Source organism: Spizellomyces punctatus, assembly GCF_000182565.1.
Source record: "Spizellomyces punctatus DAOM BR117 chromosome Unknown supercont1.8, whole genome shotgun sequence".
In the NCBI taxonomy this organism is placed as follows: domain Eukaryota; kingdom Fungi; phylum Chytridiomycota; class Chytridiomycetes; order Spizellomycetales; family Spizellomycetaceae; genus Spizellomyces; species Spizellomyces punctatus.
The window spans coordinates 1,202,149-1,227,077 of NW_015971544.1; the positions used below are offsets into that span (position 1 = coordinate 1,202,149).

General features: G+C 47.2%; 9 protein-coding genes and 1 non-coding gene across 10 annotated transcripts in view; 4 read left to right on the forward strand and 6 right to left on the reverse strand.

Moving 5' to 3' along the window:
• The window catches only part of SPPG_09268 (uncharacterized protein), a gene marked incomplete at both ends in the record, with an annotated part of 3,963 nt that extends 1,060 nt beyond the window's left edge, over positions 1-2,903 (reverse strand). The window contains 14 exons of the mRNA XM_016757425.1: positions 12-228; positions 294-429; positions 492-675; positions 730-826; positions 892-1,074; positions 1,142-1,236; positions 1,300-1,495; positions 1,552-1,677; positions 1,739-1,857; positions 1,931-2,105; positions 2,162-2,245; positions 2,307-2,377; positions 2,452-2,513; positions 2,569-2,903. Coding sequence (XP_016607952.1) covers positions 12-228; positions 294-429; positions 492-675; positions 730-826; positions 892-1,074; positions 1,142-1,236; positions 1,300-1,495; positions 1,552-1,677; positions 1,739-1,857; positions 1,931-2,105; positions 2,162-2,245; positions 2,307-2,377; positions 2,452-2,513; positions 2,569-2,903 — 2,080 coding nt within the window. The remainder of the gene's footprint in view (positions 1-11; positions 229-293; positions 430-491; positions 676-729; positions 827-891; positions 1,075-1,141; positions 1,237-1,299; positions 1,496-1,551; positions 1,678-1,738; positions 1,858-1,930; positions 2,106-2,161; positions 2,246-2,306; positions 2,378-2,451; positions 2,514-2,568) is intronic.
• A 372-nt stretch (positions 2,904-3,275) lies between these two features.
• Positions 3,276-4,689, reverse strand: SPPG_05285 (uncharacterized protein; the record flags this gene model as incomplete). The annotated part of the gene is made up of 1 exon (XM_016753508.1): positions 3,276-4,689. Exon 1 carries the CDS (start codon positions 4,551-4,553, stop codon positions 3,276-3,278), a length of 1,278 nt encoding a protein of 425 aa, XP_016607953.1. The 5' UTR covers positions 4,554-4,689.
• Positions 4,690-5,420: 731 nt separating this feature from the next.
• Positions 5,421-8,243, forward strand: SPPG_05286 (uncharacterized protein). The gene is made up of 13 exons (XM_016753509.1): positions 5,421-5,470; positions 5,540-5,811; positions 5,869-6,124; positions 6,195-6,303; positions 6,370-6,545; positions 6,615-6,631; positions 6,697-6,751; positions 6,816-6,905; positions 6,959-7,031; positions 7,090-7,178; positions 7,250-7,326; positions 7,389-7,558; positions 7,624-8,243. The coding sequence occupies exons 1-13, from the start codon at positions 5,464-5,466 to the stop codon at positions 8,081-8,083; spliced, it is 1,851 nt and encodes a 616-aa protein (XP_016607954.1). The 5' UTR covers positions 5,421-5,463; the 3' UTR covers positions 8,084-8,243.
• Positions 8,091-13,283, reverse strand: SPPG_05287 (pentatricopeptide repeat domain-containing protein). Its single transcript, XM_016753510.1, has one exon. The coding sequence runs from the start codon at positions 13,251-13,253 to the stop codon at positions 8,271-8,273; it is 4,983 nt and encodes a 1,660-aa protein (XP_016607955.1). The 5' UTR covers positions 13,254-13,283; the 3' UTR covers positions 8,091-8,270.
• A 160-nt stretch (positions 13,284-13,443) lies between these two features.
• SPPG_05288 (uncharacterized protein) lies at positions 13,444-18,863 on the forward strand. Its single transcript, XM_016753511.1, has 25 exons — positions 13,444-13,508; positions 13,580-13,637; positions 13,708-13,976; positions 14,033-14,183; positions 14,259-14,376; positions 14,447-14,604; positions 14,676-14,711; positions 14,782-14,853; positions 14,917-15,040; positions 15,102-15,160; positions 15,225-15,253; positions 15,315-15,516; positions 15,587-15,630; positions 15,746-15,844; positions 15,910-16,025; positions 16,111-16,265; positions 16,337-16,440; positions 16,515-16,577; positions 16,639-16,708; positions 16,787-16,842; positions 16,913-17,019; positions 17,085-18,096; positions 18,167-18,389; positions 18,452-18,504; positions 18,563-18,863. Exons 1-25 carry the CDS (start codon positions 13,497-13,499, stop codon positions 18,827-18,829), a joined length of 3,657 nt encoding a protein of 1,218 aa, XP_016607956.1. The 5' UTR covers positions 13,444-13,496; the 3' UTR covers positions 18,830-18,863.
• A 105-nt stretch (positions 18,864-18,968) lies between these two features.
• SPPG_10114 lies at positions 18,969-19,041 on the forward strand. Its single transcript has one exon. It is a non-coding gene; the product is annotated as a tRNA-Arg (tRNA).
• A 328-nt stretch (positions 19,042-19,369) lies between these two features.
• Positions 19,370-20,084, reverse strand: SPPG_05289 (uncharacterized protein). Its single transcript, XM_016753512.1, has one exon. The coding sequence runs from the start codon at positions 19,977-19,979 to the stop codon at positions 19,503-19,505; it is 477 nt and encodes a 158-aa protein (XP_016607957.1). The 5' UTR covers positions 19,980-20,084; the 3' UTR covers positions 19,370-19,502.
• Positions 20,085-20,256: 172 nt separating this feature from the next.
• Positions 20,257-21,282, forward strand: SPPG_05290 (uncharacterized protein). Its single transcript, XM_016753513.1, has one exon. The coding sequence runs from the start codon at positions 20,309-20,311 to the stop codon at positions 21,128-21,130; it is 822 nt and encodes a 273-aa protein (XP_016607958.1). The 5' UTR covers positions 20,257-20,308; the 3' UTR covers positions 21,131-21,282.
• On the reverse strand, positions 21,179-23,512 carry SPPG_05291 (uncharacterized protein). The gene is made up of 6 exons (XM_016753514.1): positions 23,287-23,512; positions 23,141-23,218; positions 22,544-23,076; positions 22,308-22,477; positions 21,858-22,244; positions 21,179-21,797 (listed from the first exon to the last, which is right to left on the reverse strand). Exons 1-6 carry the CDS (start codon positions 23,369-23,371, stop codon positions 21,293-21,295), a joined length of 1,758 nt encoding a protein of 585 aa, XP_016607959.1. The 5' UTR covers positions 23,372-23,512; the 3' UTR covers positions 21,179-21,292.
• A 379-nt stretch (positions 23,513-23,891) lies between these two features.
• On the reverse strand, positions 23,892-24,881 carry SPPG_05292 (peptidyl-tRNA hydrolase; the record flags this gene model as incomplete). Its single annotated transcript, XM_016753515.1, has 5 exons — positions 23,892-24,080; positions 24,145-24,257; positions 24,326-24,447; positions 24,526-24,684; positions 24,747-24,881. 5 exons carry the CDS (start codon positions 24,879-24,881, stop codon positions 24,031-24,033), a joined length of 579 nt encoding a protein of 192 aa, XP_016607960.1. The 3' UTR covers positions 23,892-24,030.
• Positions 24,882-24,929: the final 48 nt, after the last annotated feature.

A 24,929-nucleotide genomic window follows, 5' to 3' on the forward strand; every position in this document is an offset into this window, starting at 1 on the left:
AATTCCAGCACTTGCAGACGTACTTGGCGAGTGTCGAAGATTCTGCGCTAATCTCATCCGTGGCTTCCAGGTAGATGACAACGCATGCTCCACGCGCTTCATCTTCCACAGAAAGTTGGATATCTTCTTGCACAGGTGCATTGCGGTGTTATTGATGACAGTATTAATGGGAGATTGCAGTTGGTAGACGAGCGTGAAGACATCCCATCCAATGTCTCCAGGTGAACTCTGCACGGATAACAGGTCATCCATGGCTCTTGTAACGATTACACTCGTGTGTATCAAATCCATACCTGCAACATCCGGACATCGAGCCGTGAGGTTATATCTGGGTCGTCATACTGAGCGTTCGACATTCGAATCCCTGTTTCGAGAGAGGATGCTAGATTGTGCCGGAAGAGGGTATTTGCTGGCTTTGTGAGAGCGACGCTGCATACCGACGCGTTAGTTTCGATGACTGCACAGCACTGAAAACATCCGTGTGAGCTCACCCGATCTCATCGACAACATATTGGATAAGGTCGCCTTGTCCCAGGAAGAGGTATTTCCTGATCGCCTCCAAGTGCTCCATAAGCTTATATTTTGTCAACAAGCTGTCGATGACTTTCTGCGTCGTCGCTGTGTAGGCTTTATTGATCATATCCCGGAGCGTGTGGTAATTGCCGTATTCAAATCCTTGATCGAAGATTTAGAAGGGTGAAGAGCGTGTGTTAAGCTACATAAGCGTACCTTGGGCATTTTGTCCCTGCTGGCTACTCATGATCACATACTCGCTATCCCCACATTGACTTCGCAAGAAATTCAGGTTCTTGCCTATCATGAATATCTACGTTACGGTAAGCCAGGATCGAAAAAAAAAGAAAATGGATAATGGAAATCATTGAGACGCACCTTCTTGGCGACCATTGGCTCAATGAAAGACGGTATCATGTTTTCTCTCATACTGTACGAGACCTCCCAAAAGTCTTCTTCTTTGCCAACGGGATGCCCAACAATAAAGAATTCGTCGAAAGGATCGTCAAGCTGTCCTTCATATATCCACAGTTTGAGCATATTGTAAAAAGGTTTGCAGACCTGTCGCATGGCACAGACTCAACCGTTAATGGAAACTAATAGGATAGTAGCTCTCTGCCCGCCTTACGTCAGACATCAAGTGATGAATAAATTGCTGAATGAAGGGATCGCCATGATGAACATAGTCATGAAGTGTCGCCAAAAGCTCTCCACCCCGATCATCTATTGTCAAATCGTGTGTTCAGCATACGTAGCCATATCGGAGAACAAGATACCCCAACTTACCGATACACAGATCCACCAAAACCCCCATGACCCGCAATCGTTGCAACGGATCCTGTGTCCATACGTATAACCGCTTTAAAGTCAAGGATGGACGGGAAGCAGATTTTTCATCATCTGATGGTGTTATTTGGGCTTGCAGGATTGCAATGAGTCGATAGTAGTCTGTCATTTCTCGCTGTATCGCTGAGCAGAAGCTCTGACAAATAGATAAGCAACCAATTGATAGTGTGCGAGGCGAGAAGCAAAAAATACCTGAGCCATTAGCCCTATACCAGCATGATTTGTTTGAAACTTCAAAAAAGAAGTTATTCTTCTGTAGAGCCATCCAAGTTCGGTCAAGCGGTGGAGAAGTTCACGAAGAGGTTGCGAGATTTGAACCTGTAAAACCGCCACACTTAGCACACTAGACAACGTGAATTGTTCACCAGCACCATCTTACTTTCTCGTCAATAACGTATGTTTCAGTAGAGTCATTGTATTTAATGTATCGCCCGTCTATACCCTGAAAAACGTAGACAATGTCTTGGAGCCATTCTGACTCCAAAACGGTGTTTGAATCTACCAAGGTACAGCGGTACAAATATGAGTCTGTGTCAATATATACAAGTGTGAGGCATTTGAGCACCCTCACCAGTCCTCCAAGTTTTGAGATATTGCGTATTCTCAGCAAGCCCGGGCGGAGGATGTCGTGATGAAGCATCGGATGGCCCATCGTAAGCAGTGGTCTTCCGACAACTATCAGATTTTTCCGATCCCGCATCGGGAATGCTTTCGAGACCAATGGAAAATAATGTGGAATCCTCATGCTTTGGCAGATTTGTTAACACTAATGTCATTGATCAGCATAAAATGGATCACCAACCTGGTCCGGACCTGGCAGCCGATTGGCTTGCTCGCTCACCGCTAGCAGAAAGTAGACGCATGCCCATTTGTTCTTCAGTGCGGACTACACAAAAGCTATTTATCAAGTTTGCTCAGATGCCAAAGACTATGACATTTGCATATACTTTTGTTGTGAGTTTTTGAAAGAGATTGGAAAATTGCATGGCTTTATCCATCGATTTATCGCGCCGTATTACTGCGAAAGAGTAGCGGAGTTGAATTCTGCAGTCCTCCAAAGTACATTCTATACTCAGAGCGTCAGTGACATACGTCTTCGTTTAATCGTGTCGGCAAGGGCAGTGTCATCCGGAAGCACCGCAGCCTCCATACGACTAAGGACAGGTAAGAGGCATCCATGAGTGGCAGTATAATCCACTTTTTACCTACCTACGCAAAATACGCATACTATATTGGAACGCTCTTTCCAGCTGAAGTTTTCGTCGTTGTGATCCTTGAAGCATGGAAGGATCGGTAAGTGATATGGCCCGTGGTAAGACAGAGAGACTCTCTACCCAGTCCCCACCTTCTCCTCCCCCAGGGGCTGCACCGGCTTGATTGAAAAAGCGTTCTACGAGAAGGTACATTGTGTGTGAAATGCTCGCTGGTGTGGTTGAGTCGTGTCGGGTAGGAGGTGAAATGGCATCCGAAGATTGCACAGGATGCATTGACTCAGAGGCCGTGCTGGCGGACGGTCCGCGAACGTAGAGCCCTTCGCCTAACATATCGTTCATGAGCGGCCCTGGCTCCTCAGGTCGGTCTAGATGTTTCGGAGAGATCTTGGGTTTTTGTTTGACAGAAACGATCCGCGCGTTCCGTCTGCTCACTCGGACTTTTTGTAATGATTCTTTAAATGGCTTTATTGCTTCCGTCCTGCATTTTTCCAAACCTATTTACTTTGGGCTTGCAAGCTCTTCATCAGTTGAAGGATGCAGCGTTATTATTGCCTTCTACATAAGAAGCGCATGTGGAATATTTCAGAATCATGTATTTACTTCTTCTACATATTTACACTGTCAACTGACAAATATAACCACGCCTGCAAGTGTGAGCCATCCTTCTTCTTCTAATCAAGGCAAAAGCCATCATAAAAGTATCTATATTGGGTTTTCAGCGGCGGGAAAGTCTTTAATTGTATCATCGTCACTCGTTACGGAATGTACACTGTTTCTTGACGCAGTCTCCCGCTGGTCATTGGATATCGATGGAATTTCTCCGAAAGCGCTGAATCCGCTACCTCTCTGAGCCATCTCTGGTTCTAACAGTATGACTGTTTGGGGCGTAGCAATGTCTATCTTTTCTGGTCTCTGCAACGTCGGAGGCGATGTAAAATCGATTGTGATCGTGCGCTCATTGGAAGTAGTACGTTCAGGAGGGATCGGCGAGGGAATTGTGGGAGACTCGCCCAAGTTGTTTTCTTCTTTGGCTTCCGTTGCTGAACTGATGGTTGGACTTGCTGGCAAGCGGAACAGCGATTTGCTCTTTCGAAGGAACGCCATTGGAGCAAAGGACCGTCCTGACGCTGCAGGTTCGGGCTTTTGAATTAATGGCGCTCCATCACTCTCCAATGCACCACTGCTACCACCCCTCGTATCTGAGCCACTATTCAAAGTTTCATCCGAATCATTATCCAAAACCGGAACAGGTCGAACCATATTTGCAGCGTCCGTGCCAGTAAAGTCTTTCACCAGTTGCTGTTTCGATAATCTTTTTCGCCGGTACATTAGTCCGGCAACGCCTAGTGCAGCACCTAGTATTGTGAATATAGGTACTACAATTTTCACAGTCCGCTCCTTTGATTCAGCTGCGGGACTTTTCGACATGATGGACATTTCTGACATGGTTGCATAGTCACCAGACGTTGATCTAGGTGGCGGTGGACGGGTGTTTATGGATGGAGCTGGTCTTGTGGTTGGCAAGCTTGCATCCGTCGAAATGGACGTTGGAGTCTCCTCATACGTCGTACTCATAGGTGATGGGATATTTATTGTATTTATTGTACTGATTGTGATATCAGGAGGCGGTGGTGGGAATGATTGAACTATCGGGGTAAACGTAGGTAACTCTGTTGTCGTCGATACTTCTGTGAATGTCTCCACAGTGAATATTGGGTCTGGTGTCGGCGGATTGGTGATGGAGCTCGGCACTTGTTGGCCTTTAGCCTTGCCCTTGGGTGCCTTTTCCGGTTTCGGCGGCTTTGGCTGTTTCGGCTCTTTTGGCGCTTTTGGAGGTTTGCCGGTATCTTCGGCACCGTTGCCAGTATCCTCGCCTTGGTCATCCTCGCCTCCGCCGCCCTCGTCCTGAGGTACTGGTGAGGATCTCACGACGATGAGGGATAAAAGGAGGAACAAGAGTATGTAGTAGGCCCTTCTCATCCTGGTGGTCAACTACAAAAGTTACTTGGGTAGAAAATTCCAGGAAGATGTTTGCCTGTTGTTTTCCCTTTAACCTTTTCATGTCTTGCCATCTTGTCATCTTTTTTCTTTCTGCACTGCAAGCGCCAATTGAAATGATAATCACCGTGTTCATTTCACCCCCCAGCCAAACTTCAAACAATTTCCAGATTTTAACAGGCGCGCTTCTTTACTCGAAACAAAACAAAAAGAATAAGACCTTGGGGAAATTGCTAAAGGCCTTTGAGTGGTTTTACCATTAGAGTGTGTGTTGCAAGTCAAACAGCGGTTTGCATTTCTTGCAGTGGAGTTTTCTTTTGCTTTTCAATAGCTGCACGTTTTACCAATAGCAAAGGTTACAAGTTGTGTGGAGGGGCATAACGCCAATTAATTATGTGCAAGGCTGCTAGCAATTGGAACGAGGCTTTATTGTATGGTGGAATGGCATTTCCATCGAAAAGTAGTTTACCTTGAACATTCCTTTGTTTCTTCTGGTCATTGCAACTGATGGCAATGCTTTGCGCATGCTACCGTGGTAGATACGGAACTCGTTGTTGCATAGTCTTTTGGTCAGAACTCAAAACTGTTTTGACGCAAGACCTAAAGGACTAATCTTTTCAATTGCAATCTATCCCGCCTTCCAAGAACTCTTGACTCTTCAATAACCCAATTCCCTTTCAGCACATTGTCCATATGAGAGCCTTATGTGCCTTTTCTCTCGTTGAGAACCCCTAGTTTTGCCAATGCTCTCCAGCTGCTCGTTCAAAAAACAAAAAAGAAAGGCTTCAAACGTCGTCGTCGTCGTCAGTCGTCGTGTCGTGTCGCGTCGCGTCTCACGGAAGAATGATCTGGCCTCATCCCCACCTTCCTTGCTGCTGTGGTCAGAGTTGACATGAAGTGTACGTGACAAACCTCACTTGAACGAGTCATTATCATGTACTTACCTCGCTTCATTATGGGAAATGCAGTACTAGTATCCTTCCAGTTTTGTCTTGCGCTAGGCATACTTGCCTGGGTTCTGCCAGTAGCCATCAGTGCCAATGGCGCTCAAATCGTTCTTGGCACGGAACCTATTGAACAAACGGCGAAACATGGCTCGGCCAAAAAGTTTCTCAAACGTGTCAACAAACGACTAGACGTCCTCTCTGCAGAGACTTCGGAAGCAGCCTGGGCCTACGAAACCAATATTACCGACCACAATTCGGATCTTGCCACAGAAGCTCAGCTGAAAATGAACAAGGTAGTGTCGCATCAGTGAACGATAAAATGTGGCGACAATTGATAGTGTTCAATACAGGCGTTGATGAAGATCATCGCAGATTCTTCAGGCTACAAAGGCAAATCAAAGTCGGAAAAGCGGCAACTTCATCTCATCAAGCTCTTGGGAGGAATGCCTGATAGCAAAGATGATCAAAAGGAATTGGCAGATTTGCAGGCAGAGATGACCAAGATCTATAGTACAGCAAAATACCTAGGCGCTCCACTTGATCCGAACCTCACTGATACGTTGGCCACCTCTCGTGACTATGATGTTCTATTGAGCACTTATATTGGTAATGATGAGATATTGTTATATTTGACTGCAATGGTGCTGATGATAGCCCGTTCTTTAAAAACATCCAGGCTGGAGAAACGTCACCGGCCCGTTCATCAAACCCTTGTACGAGAAGTTTGTGACTCTGTCCAACCAAGGCGCCCACGACAATGGATATGATGATGCAGGCGCTCTATGGTATGTTTTGGCATAGGTGAAAAGTAGTCGAGCTGAATACACCCCGTCTCTGATATCACCATTCAGGCGCGCAGGATATGATATGAGCTCAGAAGATTTCACCGAATTGATCGAAAAGGTGTGGAATCAGGTCCTCCCGCTTTACGAACAGCTTCACTGCTATGTCCGTGCAAAGTTGGCTGAAAAATATGGAAAAGATCGTGTGGAGCTTGAAGACGGATTCATGCCAGCACATTTGTTAGGTAGGAGGAGGGAAGCAACGAATGCTTGCCGTCCCAAAACTAACGTAACATCCGCCATGGTGACCATAGGAAACATGTGGAGCCAGGTCAGCATGAACTCTCTCGGAGACTTGTTGACTTTACTTATTGATGTATATCGTGCCACTTGCAGGACTGGAGCCACATTTACGACCTCTTGATTCCGTACACCGATGTTCTGCCAATAGGTATATTGCAAATGTATTAAGCGGAAACGGATGATTGTGTCCTCATTGACAAATTGTTGTCCAGACGTTACTCCTGAACTGGTCAAGCAGGGCTACGATGCTTACTCCATGCATCGGCTCTCTGAAAGCTTTTATAAATCCCTCGGATATGACCGTATGTTCCTTAATTCCTCGATTGTATGCCCTAATTAAAGTGTCTTTTGATAGCACTCCCACAAACATTTTGGACGAAAAGCATGTTAACACGTCCCGCTGACCGCGAGGTGGTGTGTCATGCAAGGTGAATGTCCGACATACTTGACGCTGGCTCTGCGATAGTGCTGATTCATCCCACTTAGTGCCTGGGATTTTGGCAACGACGATCTGCGAATCAAAATGTGCACGACGGTGACTCAGGAGGATCTCCTTACAATTCATCATGAACAAGGTAACAATGCAAGTCATGAGGTTTTTTTATTCTGTATGATAGAGTGACATAACCTCTATATTTTTCCAAAGGTCATCTCTACTACGACCATCATTATCGCAAACAACCCGCCCTTTATCGCGATGCGGCTGCCGACTTCTTTCACGAGGTTTGTTCTCCCACTATGTCTGATTTTAACAACATCGCTTGCATTTACTTTCAAACTATCAGGCCATTGGCGATACCATGGAGCTCTCGGTTGTGGTACCTCAACATCTGAAGGAAATTGGGTTAATCAAGGGCGACATCAAAGACTCTCCTGAGCAGACAATCAACGCTCAACTTGCAGTCGCTCTGACCAAGATTGCCGTTCTCCCTTGGGTTTACTTGGTCGATCAATGGTTTGTACACGTAGCTCTGTGGAACCATGTCATGATACAGCTTTAAATCCTTACATTGTGTTCAGGCGCTGGAAGGTCTTTAGCGGAGAAGTGAAACCAGAGGACTATCAAACGGCTTGGATCAAACTCGTCGAGAAATATCAAGGACTCAAACGCCCGTATCCTTCCACTCCCGATGACTTTGATCCCGGTGCAAAGTTCCACATTCCCGCCAACGTGCCATACATTAGATACTTTGGAGCAGCTCTTATCCAGTTTCAATTTCACGCCGCCCTCTGCAAGACCGCTGGGCATGAAGGCCCTCTGCACACATGCTCCATATATGGGAACAAAAAGGCTGGCAAGCAGTTTGCTAAAATGCTCAGCCTGGGTCGGTCCAAAACTTGGCAGGAGGCACTCAGGACTGCTTCTCGCGGGGAATTTGACACGCTTGACGGTGGGCCTATCCTAGAGTACTTTACGCCTCTAAGGGAGTGGTTGGAAAAGCAGAATGAAGGGAGAACATGTGGATGGAAAAAGGATTGAAGATTTTGTTCATTCATTTCAACTGTCAAACGTAGGCAGAAGAATACATTTGTCTGCAGTATTGAAATTGCCTGTACCCTATCATATTATATCTGTTTTGCGATATACAAGATTTTTTTATGCTGAGAAATGAATGTTAAGAATACTATTTACAGGTGGGCGCACCAAGTTAAATACCGTCACTTCTCTACCGCTTGCCACGCTCAAGCAACTCGTTCACCACGGGTTCCAAATCCGGCCACCTGGTTTTCACAGTAGTTTGCACTTTTGAAACCAAATGGGGAGCATTGGCTTTCATAAGCTTCTCCATGATCGTTCGTATCGTCTTTGGTGTTGGTCGTGCCGGGTACCCCTGCCTGTCCATGAGGGTAAACACTTTGACGCTACCGAATAAATCACCACAGCGCATCAAAGCTTCTATGTAGGAATTGCACATGTTTTCTGTAGGCCAATGCTTCCATCGCCAAGGTTGCAATGCTGACTTTTCGCTAGAGTTTTCTACAGGCGTGGACTCTAGTGTTGATGCTTCACCCTCCACTGCGTTCCGCTCCCCTTGGGTGTCCCGCATGCTCAAAACCTCCTTCCACACATTCCGAACATTAACTACACCCAACGCCCTATCTCCGCTCCATTTCCCTTTACCAGCGACATTGCCCGCGAGATCAATGAAGCAACATACAGTCGCTTCATTAACAAGTTCGTCTGCGCTCCTTGTCCGTGGTCGTCGTGTGAGAAAGCCCACTTTGGGCCCGACCCACTCTGTACCCTTTGTAGCCCAATCCCACAAGATACCCGCTTCCTCGACCCATTCCGCTTTTAGGCATATCTTCATTGCTGTGCCCACTGTCACATCATCCACTTTTGGGGCAGCGATTCGGGAGAGGAACGACATTGCCGCAAGATGGTTGCCTTTCATGCAGTGAGCGTTAGCCAGCATATGAAGGAGTTGCGTATCTGGAGAATTTGGCAAGCGAGCCATCAATGGCGAGATTGCTGTTGATGCCCGAGACATGGGCCGCTTCAAAGACTGTGATGGTCTGTTTTTTTTCACAGATAGCGTGGCTTCAATCATGGCCTTTTCGGCGCCACTTAGATCATCAGCGGTAATATAAGCGGCTACAAGATGTCGCCATGTCACTTGGTCTGGATCCATGCCGTCGACTGTCATACGGTCCATCCACTTTCGCGCCTGATCCACTTTTCCGCTTGACGCAAAAACTTTCATGACCGAGTGATGAAACAGCATAGAGGGTCTGAGATCGCTCGAACGCAAAGTTTCGTTCAACACTTGCATCAAGGCAGGTTCATCGTCTGCCTTTCCAAACGCCGCAATCAGGTTGATGAATGTTGCTTCTGTAGGCTTCAAGCCCACTGCTAACATGTTCTTCCATCGCTTCTGTGCCAGTTTGGCATCACCAGCCATGGCGGCATGTTCGATTAAGAGGTTATGGGTATGCGCGGTGGGGGTTAATTTGTGGGAAGAAAAACTGGCCATCCAACGATCGACCTCACGATCCGGAAATGGAACCTGTTGCGATTTCAGGGAAGATGATAATAGGGTATTGAAGGTCACCGCATCAGGCGTCGTTTTCCCTTCCACCTCCATCTCTTCATACTTTTGACAGCACCGCCAATATTCACCGACTTCTTTCCAACCGGCCAAAATGATATTCCAATCGAGTGTATCCATTGTCTGATTGCCTTTGCGAATTACGCCCTCGCATTTCTCAGGCTCGCCCAACTTTGCGTATGTGCGCGCTACCGTTCGTCGCCAGACAACGTCAGTATCGATACCCTCTTTCTCCATCTCCTGCTTCAGCTTTTCAACATCCCCAATACTTTCACAAGTAGCTAAAAGGGCGGTATATGTAACCAAATCTGGCTTCAGCCCCGCTTTTGCCATGGACGTCAGGGCTAGCTTGGCGCCCTTCACATCACCTTTCTTTCCTAATCCAGCAATAAGGTCATTGTATGCCCACGTATCGGGTTTGGTATTGGCTTCAAGAACGGATCCCAGCTGATCCAAGACCGACAAAGCATCCTGAGGTTTTCCTGCTTCAACGTATGCTTTCACGACCAAGTTTTGCACAATGACATCGGGTACGACCCCAGCCGCTACGATGCGGCACACCAGATCAAGGACAGACGCAAATTCGCCGCGTTTAGCCAGTTCAGTCATTAAATCGACGTAAAATGATTCCGATAATTCTATGCCCATCTTCATTGTTCTATCGAGCAACAAGAACCCAGTCTCCATATGGCCAAACTTGATAGCTTCAATAATTGCTCGCGACATTGCGGTGTAACAATTCGCACGTCCGAGCTCGATTATTCTGAAACATGCTGACTCTGCTTTTTCGGGCAATCCCTGGCGTGCATACAGAATGGCAAGGCTCTCGTACATGCCGGCATCTACTTTATCACCCGCATCCAAAAGAACCTGTTCAGCTTCCATCTGCATCCCCGCAGAACAAAGTGCGCTAATCACACGGCCGCGTTGGGCAATGGGTATACACGGATCCCTCTCCTTGAGGTGTGTGTACGCCTTCCAGACGCCCGCACCGTCCTGAGCGGATGTCATGCATTCGAGAGCAATTGCAAATACTTTCTGCAAAAGACGTTGAGTTTCATCGGTTTTGCCTGGAAAGCGAGCCACATCGTCTAAGCAGCGATTGAGAAAGCCCAAAGGCCACTTCATTTGATGCGAACCAAATATTGCTTGGTATACTGTGAGTGAGATTACGACGCCGTGTGCTGTTAGCACATCGTACCAACTAGAAAATGACACGGCATCCCTCCTTGCATAAGCATACATCAACAACTTTGCAGCTCCTTCGGCAGTCGGTAGACGCGGCGCTTGTCCAATAACCTTCCCAACTAATTTTGATCCCAGAGTGCCATCAAATTCTCTCAAGATGTTGAATACAAAGCGCCACGCGGCATGCTCTGGCGTTATCCTCTTCGACACGGCATCATCTAATACCCATTCAAAGTCCGCAATTTTGTCGCTGATTTGGTTCAGACCTTTTGCCATTTGTACTACTATATCCTCCTGGAATGACATACCCTCCAACACCGATGTCCTGTATATCTTGAGCGCTGACATCAAGTCTCCGCAACCGAGAAGACCTGCGACCAGCCCAGCCGTTGTCGGATATTTAATCAATCTTCGTGCTCCAAAAGATTCCTTCGCACGGAGGGAGACTTCATGGGCAGCTAGCCAGCAACGAGCTGCATCCGTGAAGCGCATATCCCGACAGAGGCCATCCACAGCAACGTCTATCGCTTTGAATGCGTCTGTTACTTCGTCCCGACATATCGCAGCGACAAGATCAACAACTTCATCAAATTGTTTACCGGCAAGCGCAACTTCCACTCTCAGGCGCAACGTGATAGCTGTTGGGCTTAAGCCGGCCGAGTCCATGATATGAAGTGTATCAATAGCTTCCGAGACGAGCCCAGCCCGCATATAGCCTTGTATCAGCGCATTGTAGCATGCCACATCCGGTTTAATGCCACTGCTACGCATTCTATCCCACACCTCCTGTAATCCATGAATATCGGCCATTCGTGCGTAAGCGCCGAGAATGGGACTATACGTAGCGGCAACCGGGGCTAAAGCAAGCGTCGGAAGGGAATTGAACAGGCGGAGTGCTTGAGGAAATGTGGTGGGTGACTTTGCAAGGGCCGATATACGCCGGTTGGCGATCAATATATCCGTCAACATTGTGGGGGCAGGACTCAGGGTCGTCACAACCACAGGGTCCTGCACGCTCTCTTTCAGTTTCTTCGGGGAAATATCATATGTATCCTGTGATTTTCCAGTTGGAATAAGTTCACCCACAAGGCCTCCACATGGTTGGCTCTCAAGAAGAGCTGGCCCGCTTGTTGCGCTTTCCCGGTTGCGGGTCATCTCCCGCCAGACGTGCTCCAGTGTGGAATCAACCATGCAATCATGCTCAATCATAAGCTGATGCATGGCGGGTACCGCAGTAAGAGCATCGCGATTCAGAAGCTCTGTTATGGCAACGCGATAGAAACTACCGGGGTCATCTTCAACGATTTTACGTTCTTGTGAGAGCTTTAACCATTTTTTTACTCTCCCTAGGTCCCTTTTCGAGCAAGCTAGTCGGATCATAGCTAGAAGCACCTTTGCTGTTGGTTGTCCACCATTGTGCAGAAGCTCATTGTACCATCTCTCCGCTAGTTCATTCTGACCTTGCTTGGCAGAAGCCTCGACAAATCGCTCATAAATCCAGAGAGGAGGTTTATGACCGGCATTTACCATCGCATGGTAGTGAGTTTCTGCTCGCTCCACATCCTCATTCCGCAAAAAACCTGCTATAATAGTCCGGTACGTGGTTTCATCAGGTGTGATCCCCTCCTCAGTCATTCTGCCAAGCATGCGCATCGATGCGTCTGTTTGCCCCGCCCGTATAAAGCATTTTACCAGTATGTTATAGGTCAAGGCATCCGGAACTATTCCATCTTCTTCCATCCTCTGCATTACCAGAGAGATCTCTTCAGTGGCACCGGATTCCAAGTTTGCGGCCAAACCAGCCAGAATAGTGTTGTACGTGACTTTGTCGGGATGAATACCTATTTCACGCATTCTCGCAATTCCGTTTCTCAATCCTTCAATGTTCCCCTTTCGAGCAAAATCAGAAAGCAGGAGATTATACGTGACAACGTTCGGTTGAATTCCCCGCAATTCCATTTCACCCAAAACTGAACGAACGGCCTCCTGGTGACTCAGCTCTACGTATGCTAGAATAAGATGATTATAGTCCTGCTGATCCATCGGTAAGGACAGTCGTCGCATGTCGGCTGTCAAACGAAGGGTGACCAGCGCAACACGGCGTCGAGATTCCGTTCTCCGCACACATGCGAGCAGTCTGCGAATCAGGTAAGGAGTAACTCTCGTAGAGCCCACGGGGCTTTCAATAATTCTCCTATAACTGGCCAAAGCCCCCCTAGTGTCGCCGTTTTGGATCTCATGGTTAAGTTTGCGAAGAAAGCGACGGGTGCCGGCTGCGTCCTGTAACGCAGGTGCTACCGGAGGGCTTGACGTAATGGAAGCAAGAGACGCTCTAGGCCTAGACGGAAGTCTTAATATGGATGCACGATAGCGCAATATGCAGGGTTTGAATAGACGGATGCAAAAAGTCATGAAGAACGGGCATCTTTGAAGAGATCTACAGCGACGAGCCACGGTTGAAGGAAGCATCCTTCGGTTCCATCCAAGTCAGAATCTAATATTAGTCATCGTCGGAGTTTTCGCTGTTAACCCTTGGTAACAGCTCCAGGCTTTCAGGATCTCCGGTCCTTCCCTGCGCCCTCAATCCTTTGTTGGGCAATTTCAAACATTTCACCTTGGTCTGGTACATATTTCATTGCCTTGGAAGGTACCAAGATGATCGTCAAGGCACGGTACCATCACTTTATATCTTGTCCATCGTCAAGTATAAGGCTAACCATCTTGTCGTTTTCATACAGGATAGAACTCTCTATGTCAAGCTTTTAGAAGCAAAGCACCTCTATCCTGAGAAATCTCGTAAGTCCCTTGCATGATTGCAGTTTCACAATGAAAATAAGTCGGCAACGCCTAATATAGCTTGAACTAGGTCACACGGGCACATACTGCACTGTCGTTGTTGAGGGAGGAGAAGACCGCCGGACACCTACTGTCTATCATGATCCCAGTCCATTCTTTGGAGAAGAGCTTACATTTGGAGATCAGCTCCCAGCGGAGATATGGAGAATCACACTCGGGGTCTGGCAGGACACTGGTCATCAACCTGGTGGTTCAGGAGCCAAGACAACAGATAAATTGTTGGGAAAGGTTATCTTTCCGCGGGAGCTTCTTGAGGATGGGCGATTTGAAGAAGAGCAGGTTAGATGGGATCTCAATGCTTTCTCATATCAAACGTGGTCTGAGCGCGAATGTAGTGGTATCGTCTTATGCCGCCTGATCTAGATAATACGATCTACGGAGAAGTCCTCATAGGAGTCCGATATGTTGCTGACGATGCTGATCGAAAGTCGAATCGGTTAATCGTCACTGTGCATGAAGCTAGGAATCTCAGCCCTGGACCTGGAGGTAACTGCCCGCTATCGTGGTGTCAAGTGCCGCCATCCGGGATTGTATATGTACCGATTGTTTTCTCTCGAATAGGAACCCGAGATAGTCATGTTATATGTCATCTTCTTCCGGATCCTGAAGCACAGACTACTGAAAAAACGCAATGCATCAAAGATTCCCTTAACCCCGTTTTCCACGAGGATCTCACCTTGTATGTATAGCTTCACCGGTGGGACCCCTCACAACTTCACAGATATAACCGCTAAGCTCTGTTTTGTTAGTCAAATGAAAAGTCTCCATCCCAACCAGGAGCTCCATGTATCCTTATGGGATACGAGATCCGTCGACTCCTTCCTGGGGCATCTGTCGATTCCGCTGGGTGATCTGGATGTAGGGGACCACATAGAGGCGCGATGGAGAGGCCTCCTGCCACGACCAGGTATGTGTTCCGTATAACCGGGAGAAAGGTGCTAGTCAAGGCTAATATCGGCGTCCGGACTAATCCTTAAGCCTACTATGCGAAGCACAATCCACAAAAAGAAAAAAGTACGCAACACAATGACGAAAAACTCTAGAAAGTACCTACTTGACATTTGAATTCCGTTTTCCATTGTAGGGAGATCAGAGTCCGAAATTGCCCTCAGCAGAGCAAAACACTTTTTGCAAAGCATGCAGTCAACTATCAAAGGTCTGAGGAATTCACTAAAGCCGCTCCTGCAGGTTGTCAATCTGATTTTAATTCGTACTGCAGAGTTCACCCGGCTCAAACGACCACACAAGCTCATTGAGACGAAATTTGGCTCAACCATCTCATTTTGTGGCCATTGTGGACTGGCTTTAATGTCACGTCGAACCCATTATCAGTGTTCCAACTGGTACGTGACAAAACTTCTATCCCAAAAGTATTGGATGCCGTTATCTCACGGTATCGTACAGCAAGTTCAGCTGCCATGGCCGGTGCTCCAGATTCACGGCTAACGATTGCGGGGAGGTCGGTGAGTTCAGGAACGTAATTATTGTGCTCACTTCCTGCATTTACTCATGCTTTCACTACTTTAGGCGCTGTGCGACTGAAAATCAAGTATTCTGTAAGTTCTATCTAGTCCGTTTGGTCTAATTGAGCTAACTATAGCTGATTGTTGGCACCAGGTCAGCACCATATTGCCGCTGGAGAAATACCGGCCATTCTTGGATCTTTTAGCAGAGGATCGATACCGGGTGGCCCACCTTTTCGGAAAAGTCAGTAAGGACAGGGAGGAAGCTGCGTGGCCTTTCATCAAGTTGATGGAGGCGGATCTGGCAACAAAGCCCTTTCTTTTTGCCATAATATCGGCTGAAATTGAAGACACTAGTACGTTATTGGGCAGATGAATGGCCCCACTGTCACAACTTTTACTAACCATCTGCAACTCTGCTTGAAGATGATCCGAATACTTTGTTCCGCGGCAACAGCATGGCTTCGAAGGTAAGCAAAGAAAGCTGACGCGAAGGAGTGGCAGCGGGACAGCACTTTCTATGGCTTGAAGCAGGCTCCAAGCCTTCCTGAAGTACATTGAATTAATTTCGCTTCCTTCTGATAGGCCGTGGACGTATATATGCGATATATCGGAAGAGCATATTTGAAGAATACTTTAGGAGATATCATAAAGAGCATCGTCAGCAAGAAGTTACATTGCGAGGTAGTTTCTGATCAGGATGTATTACAGCAAGATATGCGTCATTTATTAATTTTTTTCCTACGTAGCTCGACCCAATGAAGGCTGATAAGGCCGATGATTTGGAACGTAGTCGAAAGACGTTGATGGAATGGAATCAAAAGATCTTGAACGCGATTTACGATACTCGATTCGCACTCCCGGCGTGAGTACTCTGTCTCATGTTACCTGCTCGTAGCGAGCGCATAAATGATATTTGTACGGATCTGCCCATTTTTCGTCGTATGGAGTCCATTGCGGCCAATATTTGCGCACGTTCAGCAGCAAGTGAGATGGAAGTTTCCCAATGACCCAATCGTGCGCTACACTTCGGTCAGCGGTTTCATATTTCTTCGGTTCTTTGCTCCGGCAATTCTCGGTCCACGACTCTTCGAGCTGATCGATGGTGTGATACGTTCGCTTACCACTATTCCGCGACTGAGTGAGATATCTTACTATTATCCAAACTCTGCACAGAATACATCGACCCTAGGACGAGCAGAACTCTGACTCTTCTGGCTAAGACTTTGCAGAACTTGGCCAATCTAGTGCCATTCGGTGACAAAGAGCCGTATATGAAGGTACGAAAAAATCGGGATCCTGAGGCAGTCCTCAGAAGTTTTGTCATTTGGCTGGTGATTAATCACCGTTCCAGGATATGAATATTTTCATCGAGGAGAACATCGACAAGATGAAACGATACATTGATGGAATTGCGGTAAGCGCTGGTCTCTTTTGAGCTATGTTATGTTATTCAATTTAACATAATCCGGATATAGGCAAAAGAATCAGTGCAACCTAATACACTATCATTTCATCACGTTCGTTACGAGACTGCCCGTGAAGCTGGTAATGTTTTTCGTTGTTTGACTGGACAATGTGCTGTACTACCGGAATTTTCAGCGCTAATGTGAGAGTTTTCCATAGCACGTCTGTTCAACTTGTATGTAAGAGCAGCCCCCGCTATCCTCCAAGATATGAGGGTGAGTTATTCCACCTTCCCCTGCGATATCGACGCCTGTAACATTATCAATGTGCAAACGAATTTTACAGGAGAAGGATGCTTCTGTAGTTCGTAAGCTAGCAAAGGTTTTGACAATGCTGACAATTGAAACAACTGCGAGAGACGGAATCGATCGAAATCCTTTCTCCTTCCCAACGTAAGCAGCCTGAGAATTAGTTTTGTGACTGGAAAGAGTTAATCGAGAAGCCATTTTATACAAAGATTGAAAAGGTCATATGCCAAGCTTCTGAATATGCGGATAGATATGGAAGACAGCAAGGGGGTGCAGCGAGCGACTGAAATGCCCTTTCAAAGCTTCGACGCTTCTAAATGGACACTGCATCATCTTACATCCGAACCCAGTACACCCACGCTCACTCAAATCATAGGAAGCGTCGAGGATGAACAGCACTATTCGAGTACTGAAACGCTTGCGCCCCACAAGAAAGGCCAGCGGGCGGCGGTGGACATGAGACCACCTGGGACGGCATTACCAGCATTACCAAGGAATCGGGGCAGTACAGAAAAGTTAAGGTTGGGCGACGAAGAAAATGCGCGACAGAGACCCCCAGCTTTGGAACTTCATTCCGCTAACGCTCCCAGTACCACACGACCACCGCCCCGATCGACACCAACCACAATCACTCCTTCAAGCGCAACGTTTGCTTCTCACTTGGAGGATTTAGATCTCACATTGGAACGATTAACCCCGTTGGTGACGAATGCAAGTGAAAGCTGCGAACCTGAGACAACCGACGCGGGAGCCTTGGCGGTGCCTGTCACACCGTCATCAAATGCTCAGGCACCGATACCGGAAGCTATAGATCCTAATGCATCCAGAAAATCCAGTTTGGCCACTACTATTGAGACTACCCTGTCGAGTGCCTATTCCTCTGCCCATTCCTCCGTTGCTCGTCGTAACCCTCGATCCCGTTCCTCTGTCCCCACTCTGACAGGCATAACGGCGCCTGGGCAACCAAAAATTGACAGCTTGGCTATTATGGCACTGCTGTCAAACGCTCGAGATGTTGCCATCCAGCAATCTGAGCAGACCCTTGCAACACAGGGTGAGTGTGTTGCATGCAAGAAAAACGTGATCGGTAACGACTATAAGCGCGTGAATGGGCAACTTTGGCATACGGAGCACTTTACCTGTGCAAAATGCGGTGTGCTGATAGCTAACGAGAAGGACGCTAAAATGTTCAAAGGTGCCCCTTATTGTCCGGCGCATGAGGTAGGTGTTGGGTACCCTCTTGATCACTGAGAGTTACCTTTCTGACTTTTATCATTGACCCTGATTGCAGATTAAACCATGTGCAACATGTGGAGAGGGAATAGCGGATCTTACAACTCCAATGGTTTCCGTTCTTGGCAAAACTTATCATCCTGATTGTTTCGTTTGCGCTGCGTGTGGTTGTCCAGTCAAGGAAGGGTTTGTTGCATTTGCAGGACATCCATTCTGTCGAGAGGATTACTACCGACAAGCTGACCTCATGTGCGGTGTCTGCGGGGATACGATACCCAATGGTATGTAGTGTCCGTAGTATATTGTACAGTTAATTAGCCTCTTATTGAAGACGTCCATCTAGCATACGTTGAGATTGCAGGTCGCAAATACCATGTTGACTGCAAGCGATGTGATGTAGGTCGATTGTATTGGTTTTCTGACAATTTCTCCAGCTAATGCGGATCTATCCTAGCGGTGTGAGCTACCGCTCGCCAACAAGCCGTACTTTATCCTGGAAGATAACGTCTATTGCAACAGTCACATGCATGAAATGCTGAAATGCAAAGGATGCGGGGAGATTGCGACAGGGAATACAGGGCAGATAGTTCGTCTATCATCAAACCAGACTTATCACCCTGGCTGTTTCCGCTGTACAGATTGTGGACGGGCATTAGGATCTGGGTTTTATGAGTTCCGGGGGAACCCAAAATGTTATGTGTGCTATTTAGGATCATTTTAGTGCAATTAGAATATTATTATTGTATCATTGTAAACCTGGTCCTCAAGATCTGATAGTGTATTGGCATTTGGTTCTTTAACGTTTACTTGGGCTTATGAAAATACACCAGATAAATATCATCAACCCCTTGATTCACGTCGGGCCTATGGCCCAATGGATAAGGCGCCTGACTACGGATCAGGAGATTCCAGGTTCGAATCCTGGTAGGCTCGTTCTGTGGACAGACTGAATCCTTTTTTTCAGCAGAACAAACGATCACTAGAAACACAGTGGGCATCCGTTATAGTAGAATACAGCGTTTAAGAGGTTGTAGGATGAAATGCCTTATATTGTCCCAAAGCAAAGGATACACTCTGGATGGTTAGTTTTACAGCTTGCTGGCCTGCAATTGTCGTTGTTCAACAGCAGGCGATTGAAAAATAGCGAAAGGACATGGTCTGTGATAAAACTAACCTTGAATTGATTTTCAAAGTACCGCAGCCGACTACCTTCACTAACAAGATTCCGATAGATCCACAAACATTTACTACCATGCTGTGACGGGGATTATCTTTTGGTGGGTATTTCATTCGGATGCTGTTCTAGCACGGACGCAAAGTACAATAGCGGAAAAGTATTTGAGAGTAGATATCTATATAGATAACAACATGGTAATAGAGTCGAATAAATACTACTAGAATGGCCAGAGCGACCCAACCCATGACTTTGGTCTCTTGACTGGGCGCCCTTCAACGAGTTGGTCCTCCGCTGACAGATTTGCTTTCGGCTTTTGATGGTTCTCTTCCCATTCTTCGTCGTCTTGTCTCAATCTCTTTTGCCCGACGCTGGAAGCTTGTTTCTCCTGCTGGACAGATGCCGCCTGCCCTTCCAGCTTCAACACCCGTTCCTCCAGTTCTGCAATGCGTTTACTGGCACGCTCATTGACCTGTTCAATCATCTCGTTCAAGTCTTCAACTGCCATAATGACTGTTTTCACGTCCTCGCGTACGGCGGCAATGTCCTTGCTGTTGTTATTGACATTATTGTTGCTGTCTAGTTCAAGCACTTTGTCTGTCATCGTCGGGGTTACTGGGCTCATTGGTAGGTCAGTAGACGATAGCGTGGGAGTTGCTCGAACTTTGAGGTCCTGCACGCGTCTTCTTTCGGGCATTTTTCGATATGAAAAAAAAACGGATGATGGAAATGTTCGAATATGTTGGAAGATCCACTTGTTCTATTGCCCTTTTAAATGATAGCTTGGGATCGGTTAAAACTGCTTCTAGAATTGCATATAGACGATGAAGCTTCTAGATGTGCTTAATCCCCGCCCTGTGATGCAAAGAACCCTGAGGATAGCGTGCATTGCCACGGGTATGGGCGGCATATTAACATGTTATTTTCGATGCCCAAGACAGATGACTGATACTGCCGTTTTATGGCTGGCTTCACTCATAACTGACAAACTGAACTGCACCATTACTCATTTTTGCCTTTTCATCTATGCAACGCAATCCCTACAGGTCTGCTGCTAGCAGCTCTAGCATTGACGAGTTGGAAGAGTACGAAGAGACCAGCTTATATCCAGTCGACAAGACGCCGGCCGAAGCACCACTAATAAAAGTTACAACAAATCCCGAACGGGTCCGCAAGAGTAAAGAAAGCGAAAGCACAAGTTCTGCGTCCCCGCAAACAGCCAAGGCTCCGGCCGTTACCTCTGCCAATCACTTGGAAGAGGTCCAAGAGGCGATCAGCAAAACGCAGGCAATGTTAAAAAGTGAGACGGCCGCTATTCTCGCACAGGTGCTCAGGCTTCAAGCGCAACAGGCCATCTCCACATGCAAAAATCAGGAACCAACCATTGAGGATGAGAGGACAAGAGGCAAATCAAACGATAACCGTAGACTTGTCTCTACATCAAATATCGTTGACCAACCCAATGAGCCTTGGCTGGATGCCCGAACGGCATTTGAGCAGCTACAGAATATCATTGGACAAGAGGCAACGACTGTTCAAACTCGGCTGGCCCAGATGCAAATATCGCACCTAGAAGCTAATGCTGCTAGAAATGAGAGTGTTGTCAGGGAATTACAAAGAAGGGTAGACGCAACAAGGACTGAAGTAAAATGCTTAAAGCGTAAACTGGAAGGACTAAATGAAGAGGTTCATGACACCAAGCGGAGAAAATTGGATCGAATACGAAAGACGACGAATGTTCTTCTACATATCCCCGTCTATGCAACCTTCTTTTATACGATGTACAGAGCGCTAGGAGGAGATATGGACGTAGATGCTATACGGGCGCATGTGTCATCATATCTTTAACTGTTAATAGAAGGCAAAGTATGGGAACTATTCATATCACTTCATATTCTGGCCACGCACGCTTTATGCAGATTATATTCTAGACATACACACATATTCATGTTGATACAGTTTATATTCTGGACAAACACACTATTCACTTTGATATACAATAGGTGCATATTAATCGGCTGACGATGCCACACTATTGGAAATTGGAGACAGTTGTCCCTCTACCCCTACGGCCTGGACCTTGTAAAGGTAGCGTTCCCCGTTGGGCAATGTAGCATCGGTCCATAGTGTCCCTACTGTCACCAATCGGTTTATCGATTTACGATCTAAAACTCCCGTAGCGAGTGGTGCTGTTTCATTGAATTCTGTTCCGAAAGCCGTGCGGAAAATTCTGTACGAAGCAGCCCAAGCACTTCCTCGCCATATTAATCGACCACCATTCGCAGTAAACAAGACCGGTGCTTGGGGCGTTATATGAGGCATGCTCGATGGACAGCCCTGAATAGCCAATGCTCGGGAGCGAAGGGCTGGAATGACGCTCTGCTCCTCTGGTCCGAACTTATCTGTGGTGTCTGCGGGAAAGCCAGGGACATGATACGACACGATCTCGTAGGTATTGCTGGTGTCATTTTTTCCTTCTGAATGAACGTAAAAGCCGCCAAATGAAGTATGTCCCCTTTCAAAGTACAGAGGATCAGCACTATTATAGCAGTGCGGCGGAAGACGTTTCGATTACCTCAAGCTCCAAATGAGAGCGCCTGTAACATTCACGTTGCTGACAGTCTCATCCATTATTTCATTGTACGTCCCGGGATCGGTGAGACCAAATTCGCCCGAAATGAAAGCTTTGCCATATGATGCTGCCAATGCAGCCTCCTTGCGCATGTTCTGGCGATCGTTGATCCCGTAATAATGGTTACCGAGGATGTCAATGTTTTGATCTTGAAGCGCTAGCCAGCGACTGGAGCCTCCAATCGTGCCATCAAGCACTAGCGTGTTGGGCGCAAGAGTTTTGATATGACCAGCAATGTCAGAGCGCCAATCTGCTGGTGGTGGTGGATTTGTCCAGCCCCCGAGTTCGTTCCCGAATTCCCATGCAAGAATGGTGGGATCATCACCGTACCTGCGATTCCCCAGAACTCCTTAGCTGTTTACATGGTAGCAAAATTCAATTATCACCACATACCGAATGCCAGTAACTGTATTGATACGACTGAGCACGTCCGTTATAAAATCCTTGAAGTCCTGCCTGAGCGTAGCGTTTGTGAAAAAGGCTTCCTTTGGCTGATTTCTAAGCTCCGCAAAAGCGCCGTAGCTGCCGTAGAACCATTTTTCACCGGTATTGTATTCAGTTATCTAAATGACACAAGTTCGCAGTCAGAACAATTCCGAGTGTATTTAATCAAGCGGCCAAATACTCACGTCATTGTTAATGAAAGGTATTATCAATCTTACGCCGTTTCTCCGGGCTGCCGCTATCGCATTGTCAACGCCAACAAAAGCTTCTTCGTTGTATGTACGCAGACTTATAATGTGATAGCCAACGGAAAATGTGTATGTACGTGCGACGCGACCACCAAGGCCGGCAATGGACTGCATAAGATCATCTTGCTCAAAGGGATCCGGCACCTCCCGTCCCGAATTTGGCCTGTCTCCAGTCATGAGAAGGCTGGGTGTGTTGGCACTCACGAATCGGAACGGCTGGTCGCCATCGTACAGGTTATTGCCTCGTCGGGTGATGAAGTTGAATGTTGTTGAGGGTATACAAGTCGGCGTACTCGATGGGACACTAGATTGAAGTGTCGAAGTTGAAGCGATCGTTGCCGTGGCTGTAGGCTTAATATCGTCATCATCGCAAGGCTCATCTTCTGGAGTTTTGGTAGCAGAATAAGGTAGAGTGCTAGTCGTCCGACTGGAATGGGAAGAGCTCGAATGTTCATACTCATGGCATTCCCCTGCAGGTCAGAGAATTGGGATGAGAACGCAAAGGAATATCGAGGAAGAGCCAAAACCGCTTACCCCAGGTTCTACGACAGTGCTTATTGGCCCACCAGTGGGACCACTTATTCCAATGACGGTGCCATAGCGAGCCTTTACCTAGGATTTACGAGCATGTGGTTAATTATACAGACGGAATGAGACAAGGAACGGAACTTGGCACATACTCGGGAGAGGACTTGCATTGCTGCTTGAGTTGAAGAAAATAAGACATAGAGTCAACGTAATGAGGCAGAATACTCTGCGTGACATTTTCTTGCGAGTCTTGTATCTTGAAAAAGGCAGAGAAATCGTTCTGGCGCACTGGGGGGAAACAGGACAGCCCGACCCATTTTTAACACAGTGTAAATGGTGTCTGATGACATGGCGGTGAAGGAGAAGACCTTCCCAGCGTAAACTCACTTTTGTTCTGTTGCAAGTCTCCTGATGGAAGCTGCTTCGATAGATGACCGCGAGTGTGATATCGTAAGCATTCTGGGAAATTCCGACAAGGCGCGTTTCTCATGGTAAAAACCTTAAATGAAGCGTCAAAACGCAACGTGGAGTGCGATCCGATGCAGGCAGAACCAATTCCACTGCCCACCAAGGTTTGCATTGTATTGTGCGAGAGTGAAATTCAACTAAACATGCACACTCTTTGCGCTTCACGACGCTTGGCTTGGAGGCAGGGCTATGGTCAGTGACCCCTCAGCCCCCATTAGGAGCACCCTGCGGTCGATGACTTTGGACCGGCATTGCATCACACACGGAGCTCTTTCACTTGTCTGTCATCCTGCCAATGCCGTTCATGGCCATATTAAATACGTCTAAACATGTACTGCCTTCCCAAGGTTGGGATTTTACCACGCTCTCTATGTTGCGACGAATGTTACAGCCCATTTCTACAGCTTTGCTACAATTTGAATGCAATATTAAAGTAACTTCAAATGTCCAGTGACAGTGTCCACGGCCTGGATTGGAGCTATGGAATAGAGGGTTCTCAATGCATACCCCGATTACACCCATGGATTCAAATGGCTTGTTACCTGGTCCGATCGCCAGTACCGTACGGCTCCCTTCGGGAATTTGTGTCCGTCCTGCATCCTCGATATACTCGGCAACAAGGCCAGCCTTGCGTGCCAACGCATGGAGGTGCAGACTGGTTTTTCAGGTCAGGTGAGCATCCATCACCCATGAGAGGAAGGGAATTATATACGCTGAACTCACAGTTCTTTCTCAGACGAGCATTTCAGTGCCACCTTTGCCGCGCCGTACTTTTCCCACTTTCGTAATACATCGGGCGCTTTGTATTGCGCGGTCTGCACGGCCGCCACCGCCGCATGACAACACTTGTGGTGAACGCATGAAAGGATGCACATGTGGTCAAGAGTTTGACAGCCATTATCGGTATGACGTACACTGCTCACCTGGGCAGCGATTTTTCCTTTTCCCATTCCCAAGTCTGTTCTCACAACTAGCACCATCTTGTGTGCCCGCAACGAGTCGCTATCTTCATCGGTATCACTTTCACTATCATCTTGATATGATCTGGGACTTGCCAAAGAAGGTGAAAGAGGTGCAGGTGCCTGAACAGTTGAGGTTAGAGAAATGTTTTGGCGGATGTCGGCCAACATTTCACGCCAGACACCTTTTGTCGTCGCCCTTGCCACCAGCGTTGTACTGTTAAGCCAACGAAAACTCCAAAGGTCCCTGCAGAGAAAACATGGAGAACCGAATAGTGCCGTGTTGCCAAAGTATTGTAAATGTCCACGATGCTCTCCATGTTGCTTCGAAAAGCCTAATGCGAAGCGCTTCAAAGATGACCATTTCC

What these genes read in the sequence shown, in the direction of transcription:
- SPPG_05286 (XM_016753509.1), top strand. An exon ending in GATGATGCAGGCGCTCTATG is followed by an intron (nt 6,304 to 6,369) that starts GTATGTTTTGGC and finishes ATCACCATTCAG; the next exon opens with GCGCGCAGGATATGATATGA. An exon ending in GAGGTGGTGTGTCATGCAAG is followed by an intron (nt 7,032 to 7,089) that starts GTGAATGTCCGA and finishes CATCCCACTTAG; the next exon opens with TGCCTGGGATTTTGGCAACG.
- SPPG_05287 (XM_016753510.1), bottom strand. Translation starts at nt 13,253, where the DNA reads ATGACTTTTTGCATCCGTCTATTCAAACCCTGCATATTGCGCTATCGT.
- SPPG_05288 (XM_016753511.1), top strand. An exon ending in CAATCCACAAAAAGAAAAAA is followed by an intron (nt 14,712 to 14,781) that starts GTACGCAACACA and finishes TTTCCATTGTAG; the next exon opens with GGAGATCAGAGTCCGAAATT. An exon ending in TTGACTGCAAGCGATGTGAT is followed by an intron (nt 18,505 to 18,562) that starts GTAGGTCGATTG and finishes GATCTATCCTAG; the next exon opens with CGGTGTGAGCTACCGCTCGC.
- SPPG_05289 (XM_016753512.1), bottom strand. Translation starts at nt 19,979, where the DNA reads ATGCCCGAAAGAAGACGCGTGCAGGACCTCAAAGTTCGAGCAACTCCC.
- SPPG_05290 (XM_016753513.1), top strand. Translation starts at nt 20,309, where the DNA reads ATGCAACGCAATCCCTACAGGTCTGCTGCTAGCAGCTCTAGCATTGAC.
- SPPG_05291 (XM_016753514.1), bottom strand. Translation starts at nt 23,371, where the DNA reads ATGTCACGCAGAGTATTCTGCCTCATTACGTTGACTCTATGTCTTATT. An exon ending in GCACTGTCGTAGAACCTGGG is followed by an intron (nt 23,077 to 23,140) that starts GTAAGCGGTTTT and finishes TCTGACCTGCAG; the next exon opens with GGGAATGCCATGAGTATGAA. An exon ending in AATACAGTTACTGGCATTCG is followed by an intron (nt 22,245 to 22,307) that starts GTATGTGGTGAT and finishes GGGGAATCGCAG; the next exon opens with GTACGGTGATGATCCCACCA.